This window comes from Peromyscus eremicus, chromosome 23 (assembly GCF_949786415.1).
Source record: "Peromyscus eremicus chromosome 23, PerEre_H2_v1, whole genome shotgun sequence".
Lineage (NCBI taxonomy): Eukaryota > Metazoa > Chordata > Mammalia > Rodentia > Cricetidae > Peromyscus > Peromyscus eremicus.
Window position 1 is genome coordinate 130,838 of NC_081438.1, and position 18,813 is coordinate 149,650.

The following is an 18,813-nucleotide window of genomic DNA, read 5'->3' on the forward strand; positions in this document are numbered from 1 at the left end:
AGAGCTTCCTGAGTTGGGTTTAGTGATGTAATCCCAACACTTGTGAGGCTGAGGGAAGAGGTTCACTAGTTCAAAGCCAGTCTGGGCTTTTTAGTAAGGGAGGTTCTGTCTCGAAAACAAAACAAAACAACAGGGCTGGTTAAATGGTTCAATGGATAAAGGCCCCTTTCACCATGCCTAATAACTTGAGTTTGATCCCTGGTCATATGGTGAAAGGAAAGACCTGACTCCCACAAGTTGTCCTCTGAGCTCTACATGCACACAAGGTCACCTACACACGTGCTTACACACATGTACACACACAAATTCAAAAATTTAATAAAAATTTAAAAACAACAACTACAAAATCTAGGCTGTAGTCAATTATGTGTCCATGAGAGTTGCAGGAGGGAAGGGCCGTTGACTAAACATGACTCCCATTTTGGCTCTCAGGAGAAGATTCGGGCTCTGGAGGTGGAACTGCAGAATGTTGGCCAAAGCAAGATATTGTTGGAGAAGGAGTTACAGGAGGTGATCACAATGACTAGCCAGGAACTGGAAGAGTCCCGGGAGAAGGTGCTGGAGCTGGAAGATGAGGTAACACCTGTATTTCCTGTCTGCTCAGCCTTGCTCCTTGGCACTTGGTCACCTTGTGATTGTTGGTGGATCAGATTGTTGCCAGTACTCTAGGGAGGATAACAATAGTTACCACTTTACAGTTACAAAATGGCTACTGAGACTTACATTCTAAGGCAGGTATGTCTAGCCTGTAGCTTGTATGCCACATAAGTCCTAGGATAGCGATGAATCCATCCTAACAGATTTGTCATAGTTCAGTGTCCAAAGGTTAGATATTCCTGTTCTTTTCCCAGTTAAAATGCTTTAATTGTAAATAACAAACCCAAATTAAATTTGCCAAAGAATTGGAAACTCAGAAGCAGTTTATTGGCCCTATTCAGGCAGTGTTATCACTAAGGGCCCTGTCACCAGCCCCTGTCGTACACTAACCCTACCACGCTGCTACAGCAGGGTCTCCAGGAATATTACATAACTTTTAGGGATGTGTGTTTTATTCAACCATCTCTATCCTGTCCTCAAATGGGTATGCTGAGATTAGCCCAGCCCCATGCCCATTTGTGAGTAGCTTAGCAAGGCCCTTCGCAGTGTCTGTGAACCCAAAAGAGCAGTAGCTTCACAGGTAATAAGTCAAGGACAGTTTGTGCTTTAGTGTTAGCTCTTGTTGAAAACTGCTCAACTGTTTCAGTTGAGTATAATAATTCCATCTAACAGAATATGATTTGTGTGTCTGGGGGGGGGGGGGTTTGCTTTTGATATAGCCAGGCTGGCCTTGAACTGATCGTTATGCCTCTGCCTCCCAAGTACTGGGGTTATGGGCATGAATCACCACACCTGCCCAGAGCATGAAATTTTACATGTACCTATATGTTTCAGCTTCAAGAATCCAGAGGCTTCAGAAGGAAGATAAAACGTCTTGAAGAGTCAAATAAGAAACTGGCTTTGGAGTTAGAACATGAGCGAGGGAAGCTCACCGGCCTCGGACAGTCTAATGCAGCTTTGCGGGAGCACAACAGTATACTAGAGACTGCACTAGCCAAGAGGGAAGCTGACCTGGTGCAGCTGAATCTCCAGGTGCTGAGACCTATCTGCCAGGAGCAGCATGAGAGTTGTGTGGACCACACTTACTGTCAGTGTCTCACCACACTGAGTCATAGCTACTTTCAGGGGACCACCACACCTGGCTCAGAGGCTCAGAGGAACCTGGCCATTGCACAAACCTGGATGTCCCAGCTGTAAGAGCCTGTGGTCATTGTATCAAGTTCATGAGTCCCTTTTACATAGTAGGCTCCTGGTGGGACAGGCCAGACGCTGTGCAAAAGACACTTGCTAAGTCCTGATATCATTTAGAACTGGGATTTGAACCCCACCTTGGTGTCTTATTATAGGTTCTGTTCTCAGCTCCTTAGGTTCTACAGTGCTTTAGAGGTAGCTGAACTTACATTAACTTAGTTAATTTACATTTTGCTCTAGTTCCTACCATTCCTGTTCTTGCTGGGCTGCCTTGCTTGTATGATACATTTGCCTCTTTCTTTTTGGTTCTCAGCTATGTTCTTGAACACAGCCATGTGACACAATTTGTGAGATCAGACTTCAGCACTTAATTCATTTCTGAGGCAGGGATTATACATCTCGGCTATCCCTAAACGCAGTAGGTAGCTAAGGATGACTTTAAACTTCTAATCCTTCTGCCTTGTGCCATAGGATTATAGCCACACCAATTGTTTTATACGTAAGTGCTGGGAATCAAATCCAGGGCTTTGTGCCTATTAGGCAAGTAGTCTACCAACCGAGCTACATCTCTAGCCCCAGAGAAGGGCTTCTAACCTTCCCTACCTTGTTTCCTTTCCTGTGATGTCATCACTATGTATACCATCTGTCTTAGGTTTTTATTGTTGTGAAGAGACACCATGACCACGGCAACTCTTATAAAAAAAAACATTTAATTGAGGGTGGCTCACATATAGTTTCAGAGGTTCAGTTCACTATGATCATGAAGGGGAGCATGGCAGCGTGCAAGCAGACATAGTGCTGGAGCTGAGAGTGCTGTATCTTGCAGGCAACAGGAAGTCAACTGTCACACCGAGGGAAGCTTGGGAAAAAGAGACCTCAAAGCCCATCCCCACAGTGACACACTTCTTCCATCAAGGCCACACCTCCTAATAGTGCTCCATTTGGGGGGGGTTAATTTTCTTTCAAACCACCACACCATCCTACTGGGCTCTACATGATGGCTGACTGTAGAGGATCCCAAATTGTATTGCAGGTTGTATAGATGCTTGGGATTGATATCGTTCCTTATTTATCTTTTCATAATGTGATGTAGGTGCAGGCAGTTTTACAGCGCAAAGAGGAGGAGGATCGCCAGATGAAGCAACTGGTCCAAGCCTTACAAGCCTCATTAGAGAAAGAAAAGATGAAAGTAAACAGCATGAAGGAACAGGTATGTGGTCAGCTTCAAATTCATAGGGCCTTCTAGGAGATGTAGACTATGGGGGTGCCCTTTCCATGTTGAGTTTGTTTCTAAGGACTGGGTTGTTATGACAGAGACTGCAGAGAACATTGTTTCTTTGTAGAAAATGGCATTAAGTGACTTTAGCAATGAAGGACTGAGAAGGTCAGACTGAGGCACCCATATATATGCACATTAGTCTTTGCTAGGAAAGGAACTGTAGAATTTAAAAAGCACACTTCCCATTTGTGCACACTCCTGTAATCCCAGCATTTAGAAGACTGAGGCAGGAGGATCCTGACTTTAAAGCCAGCTTGAGCACTATGTAGTGAATTTGAGGTTAGCCTAAGCTCTATGGCAAGACCTTGTCTAAAATCAGTCAAGAAATATGGCTGTATATTGCCTTAAAGTATACAGACTTGTCTTTGTGACTGGCTCCTTTCCACATTCCAGTTTTACTGATCCGTCAGGTAAATCACTGCAGCAGAGGCCTATGGTGGCTATTATACCCTTCCCTCTTTTAGAATGTGAGCTGCCTACTAACACACCTGCTGGCACAGAGCAGATAATCAGGGCCACTGTTGTGTGGGTGTACAATCTGTTATTTATATACACAAGTTTCTTTTTATTCCCCCGAGACGGTCTCTTGTAACAAGGATGTCCTTGAACTTGCTGTGTAGCTGAGGATAACCTTGAACTCTTTACTTCTTGTTGCTGTATTTTGAGACAGAGTCTCATGATGTAGCCCTGGCTGGCCTGACACTGGCTGTGTAGACCAGGCTGGCCTCTATCTCAGAGATCCACATGCCTCTGCTTCCTGAATGCTGGGATTAAAGGCATGTACCATCATGCCTGGAAACTGTGAACTCATGATCTTCCCCCACCTTCGAAGTACTGGGATTACAGATGCCCACCTGAGACAGTAAAAAATAATTGTAACTTAAAAAATTTTTTTAATTACCATGTGTACATACGTACATGATGTGTGTGAGTCATGGCACACATGTGGTGTCAGTTCTGTTTTCTCTTTTATCTGGGTTCCAGGGATTGAACTCAGATGGTCAGGCTTGTATGGCAAGCACCTTAGTGAGACAGCTCACTGGCCCACGAAAAATTTTTTTAAATAAAAATAATTTTAAAGCTGGCCTCAAACTCACAGAGATCCATCTGTCTCTGCCTCCCAAGTGCTGGGATTAAAGGCATGAGATACCACCACCCAGCTAGTTCTCATCTTAAAAGCAGTTATTTTCAAATGGAAACAACTTGAACAAAAAATCTGTGACATAATTTTAAGGCCCATTAAAATACAAGTATAGAGTAAATTGAATAACTAATGATGATACTGTTGATACCTTTTTTTTCATTTTTGTACTGAACCCTGGGCCTCTAAAGTGCTAGGCAGCTGTAGTTGTTTCTCTAACTGATATTGCTAAATTATTAGAAAAGAAAATGGAATTTTTTTTTTTCTTATGCATTCAGGAGTTTGCTTGGAAATCTTGAGAGAATCTATTATTGACTCTGAATATCAACAAATGTTCAGAGGAGGCCAATTACATAGAATTAAATCTTATTACAATTATGTGGAAATATAAGAATTAGGAATAAACTTAACTAATAATAAATAAATAAAGTTGAGGAGTAAACAACCTCTTAAAACTAAGAAAACTGAGTAAAATTTTTCATTCAGCACAGTCTGTCACCTATATGTCACTAGTCCACTGTGTGCTGAGCATAAAGCCAGGTATCTTCATCTTTATCTGTAAGTTGGTCTTAAGAGGAAAATACACAAGCTAGACCAGTTCTGTGTGGGTTTGGTAGGGGCTTCAGTGTTGGTACTTGGTATTCCATCAAACTTGTAGCATTCATCATGGTACAACTTGTGTGTGAGTAATGTCAACTTACTCACTTTCTTCTAGATGGCTGCTGTCAGGGCAGAAGCTGGACACAACCGCCGCCACTTTAAGGCAGCTACATTGGAGCTGAGTGAGGTGAAGAAGGAACTGCAGGCAAAGGAACACCTGGTACAGACACTGCAGGCCGAGGCGGATGAGCTTCAGTGAGTACCTGATGCTTGCACACAAGGACAAACCAGGGCTGGCCATGGTGACCTTAGTGTCCATTTTCCATAGAACACATCAGAGCTATTGGGATTTTCTTTCATCTTTAATTCATTTTGAATCTCACAGAAAGAGTCATCTGTCTTTCCCTAAGTTGCCAAGTACTTTACGGGCAAGTCAAAAGAACAGAGTCATCTGACTGACCGTTTCAGGAAGCCTGAGCTTAACCTTAACCCAGCTCTTCCTTGATTTCTTCCTGGAATAGGAAGAACCTCCATTTAAGCACTCAATCCAGGGATATCCTGAGTATTCAGAGATTCATTGTAGCTTCACACTAATGCAACATCAACTCAGACATGTGGAAAGGGGTAGGGTAAACCTAAGGATGTCCACATACCTCTACTGCAGCCCCAGAGGTTTATTGTGTTATGGAAGTGTCTGACAGCACCCTAATCTGAGTTTGGTGAATAGACTGTGTCTCCCAGAGTACAAAGGGCTTTCTTTGCAGCGTTAGTGGAAGTAGAGCAGTGGAAGTACTCTATACTGTCTTCAGCCAATGGTAAAAGGTCTTCACCGTGGACAGCCTTGGAGGACAAATTGAGGGAATTTTGTCGTTTTATTTTTAACCTTTTTGTTTGTTTAAATGCCAGGATTCGAGAGGGAAAGCATTCTCAAGAAATAGCACAATTCCAGACTGAGCTGGCAGAAGCTAGAACCCAGCTCCAGCTCCTACAGAAGCAGCTGGATGAGCAGATGAGCCAGCAGCCCACAGGGAGCCAAGAGGTGACAGCTAGGTCCCTGCTGCCCTGTCTGTTCAGACAGAAATTACATTTTTTTCTAAATGTAATACTAAAATATGAGTAAAAATACCTTAGAACTGTTTTACACTATAAGGCACCATTTTAAAATTGTGTTAGTCATGTGTCTTCTTCTTTTAGATGGAAAATCTCAAATGGGAATTAGATCAGAAAGAACGAGAAATTCAGTCCCTGAAGCAGCAGCTTGACTTGACAGAGCAACATGGCAAGAAAGAACTAGAGAGTACACAACAGACATTGCAGGTTGGTAGTGTATCTATCCCAAGCCCTGGATCTGGATGGAAGGGGTGCATTCCTTGGCTACTGAATACCTGACAGGCTGAGTGTTAGAAGAGTTCTCATTGAATTGGATTACCCTCTGGGCTCCCCCACCCTACCTCAATGATCTGAAGACACTGTCTCCATTTTACAATGAAATTCAGCATGGTTATCTGGTTCAGGTTATACAGCTAGATGGAATGTAACTGAGACAAACTCAAGCACTATCCCTCTCTTAAGCTGTATGAAGTATACCAGGAGCATGCTGTTTTAGGTCTAGTGCCTAGTTTATGATTTACTTCTCCATGGAGGCTCAAATGAATAATCTTTTCTACTCAGGGAAAGGACCAGAGACATACTTGCTAATACTTCCTACTTGTAAAAAAGGAAAGGAAGGAAGGAAGGAAGGAAGGAGAAGGAGAGGGGAGGGGAAGGAAAGGAAAGGAAAGGAAAGGAAAGAGAGAAAGGAAAGGAAAATGGCATGGCCTAGTGTGATGGCACATGCCTTTAATCCCAGCACTCAGGAGGCAGAAGCAGGTGGATCTCTGAGTCTGGTCCACAGAGTGAGTTCTAGGACAGCCAGGGCTACAGAGAACCCTGTCTACACACACACACACACACACACACACACACACACACACACACACACACACCAAAAAAAGGCTCAAGTCATTAGACTGGGTTATGTGGTGGTATTGTGTTCCCTGAAATATTGTGCACCCTAATAAATTTATCTGGGGTCAGAGACAGAACAGCCACAATATTAAACATAGAGGATAGGCAGTGGTAGCACACGCCTTTAATCCCAGCACTTGGGAGGCAGAGCTAGGCAGAAATCCATGTGTTCAAGGATACAGCCAAGCATGGTGACTCACGGCTTTAATCCCAGAAAGCGAGCCTTTAATCCCAGGGAGTGATGGTAGAAGGCAGAAAGATATATAAGGCGTGAGGACCAGGAACTAGAAGCATTTTGGCCTGGTTAAGCATTTGGCTGGTTAAGCTTTCAGGCTTCTAGCAGCAGTTCAGCTGAGACCCATTCTGGATGAGGACTCAGAGGCCTCCAGTCTGAGGAAACAAGACCAGCTAAGGATCTGTCGAGGTGAGGTAGCTGTGGCTTGTTCTGTCTCTCTGATCTTCCAGTATTCACCCCAATAACTGTCCTCAGGTTTGATTTTATAATAAGACTCTTTGAGATTCCTGCTATAGGGTTATACTATTTCTTAGGAATGGTTTGACTTAGTCTAATAGTTGACTATAGGATTTTAAAGATTCTTGGGGTTAACTGTGGCCATGAAGATATTGCTGTTTGGAAAAGGCTCTATGTTCAGTGTCAGGAGTGCTGCAGTGATGTTCAGCAATTAAGAGTACTTAACTGCTCTTGCAGAGGACCTAGGTTTGGTTTCCAGCACTCACATAGCAGCTTAACTTCCTATAATTGCAGCTCCAGGAAAGTCAACACCCTCTTTTGGCCTCTGAAAGCTCTTGCATGTTCATATAAACACACATAAGCACTCACACATAAATCAGTCAATCTAAAAATAATGTTAAGAGTAGGAAATGGAGAAATGGCTCAGCAATTCAAAGCTCTTGTTATTCTTCCAGAGTACTCAAGTTCAGTTTCTAGCACCACATGGGGCAGCTCACAACCAAATGTAACTAGTTCCAGAGAATCCATCTTTCTTTCCTCTGGCCTCCACAGGCACCTGCACTCATGTGCACATAACCCATATACACATAATAAAAAATAGAATAAATATTTTTTTAAACTCAGGGGTTTGATTCCAATGAACTTGTCAGTGCCTAGGTAACTACAGAGGAAATTGCTGCTATGAAAAATACAACTCGTCCTAACAAAAAACATGTCCTTAAAACTGACATACAACTTAATATCTTAAAGTGTGTTTTTAAGATTTTTGTTTTGTTTTTCGAGATGGGGTTCCTTTGTGTAGCCTTTTCACTCTGTAGACCAGGCTGACCTTGAACTCAGAGATCCACTTGCCTCTGCCTCCTGAGTGCTGGGATTAAAGGCATGCACCACCACCACCAGGCTACAGTGCTTGTTTTTTGAGACAGGCTCTTATGTAGCCCAGGCTGATGTCAAACTTGCTATGTAGCTAAAACCGGCCTTGAGCCTCCTGAGCCTCACCACTGCTGGGGTTATAGGCATGTGTCACTCGCTATGCAAGGTATTTAGGATCTTTTAGCTTAAAAAAAAAAAAATCTGATCACTTTCCCTAGACTATCAAGTCTGAGTTGGAAATGGTACAGGAAGACCTATCTGAGACCCAGAAGGATAAGTTTATGCTTCAAGCAAAAGTGTCTGAACTGAAGAACAACATGAAAACTCTGCTACAGCAGAACCAACAGCTCAAGCTGGATCTCCGCCGTGGTGCAACCAAGGTAGGATTTAGGTTACATCCCTTAAAGGTTAACTGTCTATTTCATTTAGATTTATTGGAGCAGGAGATTGGCAGGTTTTCTATTCATTCACAGCTCAACTAATACATTTAACTAACATTGAATATTGCTGTGCACAAAGATCATAGAGGACTATGCTTGGAAAGTGGACCAAAACATTTTATTTTGGTAACTTTTCAACAAAATTTTTTTCTTCTTAAATACACATATCTTGTTGTAATATTATTTTAAATTAATGAGCACTCAGCCTTGCTGTGCTGCCATTGTGGGACACTGGCTTCAGGATGGGCTCAGGTGGGAACCTCATGCTATTATCAACCCTGCTAGAGGGTTCAAATACCTGGCAGGTTTGTTTGTTTGTTTGTTTGTTTATTTATTTACTTATTTATTTATTTGTACAGCCTACATAAATATTGCCTAATTTCTTAGGGAAGCTCAAGGTATAGGCTTATATCTCAGGAAACTCCAAGAGAGCTCTAATGCAGTGCTTAGCTATTTTCCTGAGGGTAGGGCACAAGTGATTTGTGCTTAGGATTGCAGGACCAGCTAGTATTTCTTAATCTACTTACTGTCAGACTATCTTTATAGACCTGGCAATTCAGTCAGTTTCCTTTTCAGCAGGACATGGGGGAGGGGGGGACCAGTTGTCATAGTGGAGATGAGGAGGGCTGTAGAGAGGCTAATGATGTGCTTTTACAAACAGAAGAAAGAGCCAAAAGGTGAGTCCAACTCCTCCAGCCCTGCAACACCCATCAAGATACCAGACTGTCCTGTCCCAGCCTCATTGCTAGAGGAGCTGCTGAGGCCTCCACCTGCTGTGAGCAAGGAACCCCTCAAGAATCTCAACAGCTGTTTGCAGCAGCTCAAGTATGATCTGTTTTCTATGGCCCCATTTTGTTCAGCCTTTAGACATGTTTTTCCTGGGGGCATCTCTTCTGTTGTTTGTAGGGTGCCTATGCCTTTGAAGCTCTTAATATTGGCAGAGCTTCTAGGGTCCATGTATGTAAAGTGAAAATATCTAAGTAAACTATCTTGGTGGGCCCTTAAAAGGTCAGGTGTTATACCTGTCCCCTATAGGATGAGCATCCTAGCTTAGGACAGAAGAGGCCAGCACAGAGGACCCTGACTGTCAGGTGACCTTATGAGGGGAAGTCACATGTGGCAGTGGCCTCAGGTGGTTTCCAGACAGCAACTTGATTAGCATCAGGCTTTCATATCTTTCTCATGTTTCTGATAGAAGCACTTCTCAGAAAACAGAAACCTATGCTAGATTGTTTGCTGGCTTCTGCCCAGAGTGGGGAAAAAATGCCAGGAGCTTTTGCCTTCTTTGACTCCAGCTGATTTTGCTGGTCTGTGATACATTTATTGGTCTTTGAGGGAACCACATATGGTGGTGAGCCCACCTCTGTGGCTTGTTAGAGAGAGGTATGGTTAGTGGTTCTATCTGGTCCTTCTATGACTTAGGGTTTCTTCTTCTGTCTTCTCTCATCTCCCCAGGCAGGAAATGGACAGTCTGCAGCGCCAGATGGAGGAGCATACCATCACTGTGCATGAGTCCCTGTCCTCATGGGCTCAGGTGGAAGCTGCCTCTGCAGAGCATGCCCATCCCAGGGGAGACACAAAACCACATAGTCAAAACAATGTTCCCAGAGAAGGGCTGGGCCAATGACTACTGTTGTCTTCATCACCAAGTATTTGTGACTGCTGAAGGAATATTCTTTTGTTAATATTATTTATTTGATTGTGTGCTTCTGGTTGTTTTTTGTTTTTGGAGAGGTGAGATTTAAATTTCCCTTTACCTTTTATTGAGGATTAAAATAACTGAATTAAAGAAATAGTCATTTTAAACAACTAACTTTTCCCATAAAATAACCAAATCTTAAAAACATCAGAGTTTGGATCACTGGTGAAATCTCAATGTCTGAACAGTTTCTTGCAGAAGGAAGGATCTTATGTGTGGCTGTAGACGGATTTAAGGGTGTTGCCAGGAACCTGTTCCTATCAGGCACTACGGAGTAAGCGCAGTAGGCATCAGCACATAGAAGTCTTTACTGTTCTACTCATTAAGACCTTTACTTTCCTACAGAAATGAACTTTTATTTGCACCTTTTGTTTTTATTCCATTTGTTTTTCAAACTATTCTACCTATATAGAATGTATATATAAATACTGAAAGTCTTTAAAAAAACTATATACCTATATTATTTAAAGACCTAATTGTCTTACTGATTGCCTTTTGAATATTGAGAAACAGTGTACATGTAGCTTTAGGGATGTCAGTAAAAAAAATGTATTTTAAGAAATATAATTTATTTTCTATGCATCCTAAAACCAAATACTCTCACACAGAAAGAGTTGTTTTAGTCATTTTATTTCTGAGGGTCTTTTCTGCCAGCATCTCCATGAATTCTTAACATTGACCTCTCAGGTCTGTGGCCTTATGTGGTTCTACTCACTTTGGATTAAGAACAGGCAGGGCAAGTCAGGCATCTAGCAGGGGATGGAAGATCTCCAAGGTCTCCTAATGCTGACCTGACATTTGGAGAGCACAGGAAGAAGAAAGGAGCAGGAAAGGAGGCAGCCTTAGTCTGTGTGTGGGTTATAGGCTGTATCCATTGTGTCCCAAAGATGGTATTAATAGGGCACTGTGAATGTCTGTGTGGTCATTTGGAACTACCCTGGACCTCTATTAAACACTGGTATTACTAGGAGTCAGAATACCTAGGAGAAGGTGGGCAGCTGTGGTTTGAAAGACAGGAGGTCCAGAGACAGAAACCTTGTTTAAAGTTGGCGCTAAATATGGGATTTATTGCAATCTGCTTCCCAAATCATATACTAATACTTCATATACTGACTAGAGGAGTTAAGTTCTTTAACCTTTATGAAAGCCTGTGAAGAAAATTTAAAATGAGGTGGGTTTTGTAATTCATGACTGTAATCCCAGCACTTGGGAGGTAGAATCAGGAGGAGGATCAGTTCAAAACCAGTTTTCAGCTACATGGCAATTTGAGGCTTGGTTACATGAAACCATGATTTAAAAAGACAAAGGTGAAACAAAAAAATGATCTGAAATATTAAGTTAGAAGGAAGAGAAAGGCTTGAAAAAGTAAGTTCTGAACATTAGTGATCAGCCCAGGTAGGTGTCTTTTAGTGGATTTGTCTATTTTGTGGAGAATCAGTTGTTCTCTTCTAATATCCTATTAGGAGATTAACTGATATGGTTAAAGTAGAAGTAATCACAATGATGTCTGGTGTTTGAAAAATATTCCCTAGCAAGTATTGGAACTTTTACAATGTATATAGCATTTGTACAGGGTTAATCTAAAAAAAAAAAAAAAAAAAACCCAACTTGAAAACTTCATTATATATTAATATACCCTCTTTATCTGTAAGTTAGAAATTAGGAAAAGGATGGTAATTTACATTCTTATTTATTTTGTATTTTAAATTTCAAAACCAAGAAATAATACTTGGGTTGGGCTTATTCTGCAGCAGAGCTGCTTTCTCCTGTGTGGAGAGGTCTTCAAATGGGTTGTGTTGCGTTGACTTAGGAAAGGATAAGCTAATTCTGAACTCAAGTGAAAGTTGCTTTCATGTCTTAACATATTTCTTCCATTGTTTTGCTGTCCCATGTGCATGGACACCCTCAGAAATGGCACTTCCTCTAGGCTTTGTTATCTACCTTGCAGGTCCTTGGGTCTGGCACGTTTTGGCTCCATTCCCTGTCCATCTTTGTGCACCAATGTGGTTTTTTTTCTCACATTTGTGGTTCAGAGGACTCTTAGATTGGAGATGGCATCCTTTTAGGGTCCCTTAAGACACCTTGAAGTTGCATTTTCAAATTTGCTGTCAATTAAGGTATTGTTTTATTTGTTTGTTTAGTTGGTTGGTTTTGCTTTTTTCCTCCTATTTCCAAGGGACTCCATTGTACTTTACCTCCCAGAGCTTATTCTTGGGTAAATACAGCTTGAATTACTGTTGCTTGTGTAGTGAAAACTAGGAATTTTCGGTTTTCTCATGAAAAACTATAGGCAACTGGAGGGTTTTCTAAGGGAGGCTTACCATTGCATAACATTTGTGCATATATCACATATGCTATATCATGTCCTATAGCTGACACTTTGGCTTGCATGATTTATAATATTACTTATTTCTCTTATGTCCAAAAAAATTGCCACGTGATTTCCTTTTTTTTTTTTTTTTTTTAATTGTACATGTCAGATTGAGTCCATGGTCTTAGGTTTTATAGTGTTGTAGCAGGCAGTGATTTTGAGATGTGAGACTGAATTTACTTGGGTTTGGGATACAGGGAACAGGACTGGCCCTCTCAGAAAGTAGTCTTAGTGTTGTATATCAGAAAGCTTGTGTTAAATTCTTTCTCCATTTCAAACTGTAACTTGTCCCAGTGTTTGGATACTGTAAAAGCCATAGGCCTATAGGCTCACCATAACATATGTTCATGTATCTTGAAACAAAAATTAACAGGTGAAGATTATGGGAGTGAAAGGGACCGTCATATTTGAAAAGAAAAAGTGTTGGAGCCTTCCAAGGACCCCAATGTTAAGAATAATGCCATGGTATGAGATAGACCCTAATGATAAAGAATAATGCTGTGGTATGAGATATCTTGAGTCTTACCCTAACATGCTCAGTGGTTTGGAATTCTAGCCAAATCTACTCTATAGTAGTCTTAGGTTCTGACAGGATCCTTGGGTTGATGTCCAATTTAGAGGGTAAATTTCAGTTTTTGAGTTTCTCATTTCTATAAAAAATTTCTTCACAAGAGTCAGTCTTCATGTTAGCTCTTTTCCAGGGAAAACTGTTGTCACAGTTAACAGACTGTAACTTTAAAAGGCATGTTGATTTGTTTTTGTTTTGCTTTTTTTTAAATATAAGCGTGCTTGGGAATTCCTTACATTTTATGCAATAAACTATTTTTGGTAAAGGTTTTCATACTTCATTTGGGAGGGCTTCATTTTTAGTAATAGCATTTTGTCATATTTGGGAGTAGCTTTTTTTATCTCATGTTGTTTCACACCATTTTAAAAGGTAATTGTGTCCTACCAGAGCTTGAGATAGGAAAGGAAGATTCACTCCTTGTTATGTTAGACCAGCAGAAGTAGCATGTTGACCTTCATTGGCCTTCATCCACCATCACCATAAGGAAGCAGCACACATGCAAAAGCATATGCAGGGAGCAAAAATGCTCTTGAGTTGACTTAGTCTCTGCTGGATTAATTTTTTTATCCTAAGCAATTTCTTATCATTTTTATTCACCCTTTATTTTTGATCAATGAATCACCCAAGTCTATTTCAGCTACATGTTACTAATAAGCCACACAGTTAAAATTAAGATGGAAAAGGAGAAGGACTTAGGAAGCTCAGTATTTAAGTCACTAAGGTACTCCGAAACCTGATAGTTCATGTAGCATTCGGAAGCAAGTTATGAGGGAACTATAAAATGGGTTATTTAACACCCCTGCCATCCATGATGGATGTCTTAGTTTGGGTTTCTATTGCTGTGAAGAGACACCATGACCAAAGCAACTCTTATAAAGGAAAACATTTAATTGGGGCTGGCTTACAGTTCAGAGGTTTAGTCCATTATCATCATGGTGAGAAGCATGGCAGCACATAGGCAGACATGGTGCTGGAGAGGTAGCTGAGAGTTCTACATCTGGATCGGCAGACAGCACAGTGACAATGGGCCTTGCTTGAGCATCTGAACTCTCAAAGCCCACCCCATGTGACATACTTCCTCCAACAAGGCCACACCTCCAATAATGCTACTCCCTATGAGTCTGTGGGGGCCATTTTCATTCAAATCACCACAATGGGTAACCATGATAGTCTTAGAGAGTCCCCAAATCTAAATATGGAAAAATTCTTAGAATCTATGCCATTCACTACCCTTTGTCCTCCTCTGTATAACTTGTACTATCTCCATCCCCATGGCCCTTACAATGGCATGAACCTGGCTCCCAAAACACACTGGATGGTGACCTGTTGCTAAAGTTTCTTCCTGGGAATATGTAAATAACAGTGGAAGTTCATTCTGGGGAATCAATGAGTTTATTGGGGTTCTTTACAGAGCACAGGTGAGGGGGTACTTACAGGAATGTGGGTTCACCTAGAAAGCCTTTACTCTGCAAAGATGAAGGCTTCCCTGTAGCAGCATAGATAGAGCACCCCTCATAGTCTTCCCCAGCCTACATACTCTAGCCTCTCCAAATACAACAGATAGGAATCAGCAAGATATTCAGGTGAGGGTTTCATGAGGGGATATAAACGGGCAGGAAACACAGCTGGGATAATCCTTTTACAAGGGGCACAGCTGAACTCACTAATGTACTATGAGGACACTTATACCACCTTTATAAGCCTTTTATGTTCTTCCATAGTTGAACTAGAGTTAGAGTTGAAAATGGCACCTACTAGGCTGCAGTTTTAACAACCCAGATTAAGGAAGTGCTTATTCTTCCCTGGAGTCAGAGCTCCAGCCACTCCTAGAATGGGGATAGCTGAGTAGAACCATGGATAAACATCTTTTATCCTCCTTCCAGATAGGTATCTGCAGAAGATGATTTGTAGACTTTCCTTACACATGTCTAGGTCAAGAATTACCTTCATAGTAAAATAGTCATATGTCTTCTATATGAATATCCTACAGTAGTATAACTCTATGGAGGGGCAGCCTTGACTTACACACCTCACATGAAGTTTTCTGAGCATTAAATATGCATTTTCATATGCACTCTACTACCCTTTGTCAACCTTTGTGTAACTGTACTATCTCCATCAGGCTGATCAAAGCATACTTTCTCAACAATTAATGCCTCATCATTCTGAAAAGAAGTCCAAACCTTCCTTCACCTGCTAGGCCAGCCTGTTGTCGGCCTAGCTATGATCCTTAACCCAGGATTCCTGGCCTGCTGCTTTTCCCAGTTTAGTTTTATGGAACTAGCATGTCTCCACCTGAGAATCTCAGGCTCCCCACTGTTGCTGTTCCCAATTTTTTCTACTTAATTCTCTGCCATGGGCTCTTCTCTATGTGTATATATATGGCTGGATCTCCACAAGTACAGTATACTTCTGGTAAGTCTTTGAGGATGGCTGACCTTGATCATTCTCAGCTGCCTGGGTTTCAAGTAAATGAGTTAGCCACTACGCCCAGCTTCTAACAGTCGTAATGAACAACAGTCTTTTTAAATAAACACAATAATGAAGCAAAAGACAACATCAAAAGTTGCTCTCCGATGCTTTAGGACATATTGCTGGGCTTGTTTCTTAAAGGAATTAATACTACTTTACCCATCTGCCTCAGTCTACAATTAAACTGAATTTTTTGTTTACTTTGGTTTTTAACACAAGGGTTCTCTGTGTAGTCCTGACTGTCCTTGAACTCACTCTGTAGACTAGAGTGGCCTCGAACTCAGAGATCTGTTTGCTTCTGCTTCCCAAGTCCTGGAATGTGCACCACCATGCCCTGCTAAACTGAAATATATCTAAATTTGCCTGGGGCTGTAAAAAAAAAATCATTGGAAATTCATTTCTTAGTCACCTGGTTGGTTATTTGTTTTGTATCTAGTTCGGCAGGCTTCCCTCAATCTGTCTTGAGGAGTAACATCTTTAACTGAGGACATGACCTGAATGGTGTACACCTGACACTTGTCCAGCTTGTAAATTGATTCTGCATCATAACCTGCAGGCCTCCACTCAGGTCTTCCTAGGACATGCCTCAGGCCACCATTTTCTGATAAAGAATTGGTCTTACCGTCAAGTCCTCATTGGCAGTAAAGCAGGATGCACATTTGGACAGAAGAGGCATCCCAGCCTCAACCTTCCACTCTGCCTTCTTGTAATTCCCCCAACAAGCAACCTACACCCTTCTTGGTGAAAACCGTTCAAAGTACATGTGAGAAGCCTCTACACCATCACGGGCTCTCATGGTCTTCGGTGCCCTCGTGATTTGTAGTCAGAAGTGAAATTATGGTGACACATGCTTGTAAACCTCAACATTCTGCAGGCTCAAGCAGGGAGATCTCCAGCATGAAGCCAGTTTAGGGTATATAGCAAGACTCAAAAAGAAAAAAGTTAGAGAAGGACTTCAAGAAATTCCAATTAGCAGCCGGTCATGGCGGCACACAACTTTGATCCCAGTGCTGGGGAGGCTTTCGCGTTATCCGTCAGAATGGCACTGGCATTTTGCCAGGAGGGTCCGTTGTGTTGCAGAGAAACAGCTCCATTTACAACACTGGGCAGGGCTACAGAGCAGGGTTTCTGAACTTGGCCACCGTTTTCGCCCCCAGCACTTACCTGTCAAGGACTCTGACCGGCTCCTCTGGCCACAGTCTTGGTGGCCCAGGTGCCAGCTCCTGGCTCTCCAATCCCCAGACCCGCGGCAACAACTCAAGACGAAGCGCCCACGGCACTGAAGAACAAGCCGCGCCCAGCCAGAGCGCCGAGCCCGACTCAGGCCCCTGACATGCTGCCCGCGCCACTGCCAGACGGCGTCTCGCTTGAATCAGGACCCCGGTTGCCTCCGAAGCCGCCGGAGGCTGGGTTCCTGGAGGCGTTCTGGCTTGATCGTTGGGAAACGAAAGACACCGGACTGCACGCGCACCCCGCCTCGCCGTCTCCTGTCAGGCTGTAACTTCTGTAACCCCGCGGCGGGGCGGAGGCCTAAGGCCTGCGCGGCTCCGGCAGCGAAGCGAGCGGCCTAGTGAGGGCCTGAGGTGTGCGCGGCGCGGACTATAACTCCGGCGCCCGCGCTCTAGGCCTCGGCGTCGGCGGTGGCGATGCTGTGGCAGCGGTTGGCTGTGGTTGAGTGGGCAGCGCTGGCCTGGGAGCTCCTAGGTGCCTCCGTGCTGCTCATCGCCGTGCGCTGGTTGGTCCGGCGGCTAGAGAAGCGGCCGCGGGACCTGAACCGTTGCGGGATACCCTCCTCGCCTCCCAGCGCGTCTGCCGCTGTGGCGCCTCAGCCAGGTAAGGTCGCGTTAGTCAGTGGGAGGGAAGCCTCGCTCTGCTCTCCCTGTGGACACAGTAGGGTCCTGTCACGGCCCGAATCCACTGGCGGGAATCTGACTGACCGAGACGCAGAACTTGTTCCATTGTAGGAGCATTCCTGACACTGGGTGAGATCGAGAGACCAGGGCGAGTCTGGGGCTTACAGAGGAAGGGCTTCTGAGCCAGGGAGCGGCTTTGCAAGGGCTGCGGGAAGGGTGAACAGTAGACTAAAGAACACTCGCCGGACTTAGTCGGAGTCGAAGAAGAGGAAGTTGGTTCTGGCAGTGGTTTGAATGTGAAACTTAACTAAATATAGTGGTAGGATGAGACAATGAAGTTAGGTGTGACTCCATGATTTAGGGACAGGGGAAATTGAGGGATGTCGTTCTCGTTTTTTGCTTTTGACTGGACTGTCAGGTCTGGGTGAGTAGAGATGGGAGGATGGTTGCTAGTCACTTTTAAGATCGAGGTGAGCGTTAAGCAGCAGCCTGGTGTCTGGAGTGAAATCATGTCACACCTACTCCTGGCTCTGCCACTGCTGCTGTGGGACTAATCAGTACTGGGCGGGTCATTCCATTCACCCACTATTTTCCGCCCCGCCATTAGCAGGATACGAATAATAGTAGTTCTTACTGTGGTTTTTTGAGAGTAATACATTCAGTGCTGGAAATTGAGCCCTACTACCTGCTGGCATCATCCATGTAAGAGCTGCTGAGGTGATTGATGCATGTCTCAGTTCTGGGGAAAGGTCTGGTAAATAAAACCCAAGAGTCTTCAACGGAGTTCATCAGTGCACTGTAGGGTTGGCAGTTTTGTAGGGTTTGTTATGCCCAGATAGCAGGAACCCCCAAAAGACCACCACCGAGACCAAATCCCGCATGTAAAAGCCAAGAGCCTTTATTTCAAGCTCCAGAGCTTGATCCCTCTGTCTGTCCAACACAGCGGTGAGAGCAGAGCCCTGAGCTCAGGTGGGGCAGAGTTTTTATCATAGCAGAGGTTGGGGTGAGGGGATTTCCAGGGTCCAGGACCCTGGTTGGCTGACAATTGTCTGGAGGTATCTGTAAAACAAAAAATAGTTGTGTGCTAGACTCAAGGGCATCTGGCCACCTTATCTGATGGTTGGAATGTTTGGGATGTCAGGTACTTCCTCACCAATGGGTGGATCCCTGGGTGGTATCAGCTTAAGGCATTTCATGGATCTGGGTGTTGCCTGCCAGTAAGCCTGTCACAGAAGTTGTGTCTAGGCCCC

The 18,813-nt window shown here is 43.3% G+C and overlaps 2 protein-coding genes and 1 long non-coding RNA gene across 7 annotated transcripts in view; 2 read left to right on the forward strand and 1 right to left on the reverse strand.

Moving 5' to 3' along the window:
* Golga3 (golgin A3) overlaps window positions 1-10,304 on the forward strand; it is a 47,112-nt gene extending 36,808 nt beyond the window's left edge. For all 4 annotated transcript variants that reach the window (XM_059249732.1, XM_059249734.1, XM_059249735.1 and 1 more), the window contains 9 exons: window positions 433-576; window positions 1,432-1,629; window positions 2,882-2,998; window positions 4,924-5,063; window positions 5,715-5,847; window positions 6,003-6,125; window positions 8,379-8,540; window positions 9,262-9,425; window positions 10,056-10,304. In XM_059249732.1, the coding sequence (XP_059105715.1) occupies window positions 433-576; window positions 1,432-1,629; window positions 2,882-2,998; window positions 4,924-5,063; window positions 5,715-5,847; window positions 6,003-6,125; window positions 8,379-8,540; window positions 9,262-9,425; window positions 10,056-10,227 (1,353 nt within the window). In that variant the 3' untranslated portion in view covers window positions 10,228-10,304. The remainder of the gene's footprint in view (window positions 1-432; window positions 577-1,431; window positions 1,630-2,881; window positions 2,999-4,923; window positions 5,064-5,714; window positions 5,848-6,002; window positions 6,126-8,378; window positions 8,541-9,261; window positions 9,426-10,055) is intronic.
* On the reverse strand, window positions 295-17,912 carry LOC131898549 (uncharacterized). The gene is made up of 2 exons (XR_009375971.1): window positions 16,875-17,912; window positions 295-665 (listed from the first exon to the last, which is right to left on the reverse strand). It is a non-coding gene; the product is annotated as an uncharacterized LOC131898549 (long non-coding RNA).
* Ankle2 (ankyrin repeat and LEM domain containing 2) overlaps window positions 17,055-18,813 on the forward strand; it is a 29,269-nt gene continuing 27,510 nt past the window's right edge. Inside the window, exon 1 of one of the 2 annotated variants that reach the window (XM_059249737.1) lies at window positions 17,055-17,543. In XM_059249737.1, coding sequence (XP_059105720.1) covers window positions 17,357-17,543 — 187 coding nt within the window. In that variant the 5' untranslated portion in view covers window positions 17,055-17,356. The remainder of the gene's footprint in view (window positions 17,544-18,813) is intronic. The other variant, XM_059249736.1, reaches the window with a different exon arrangement.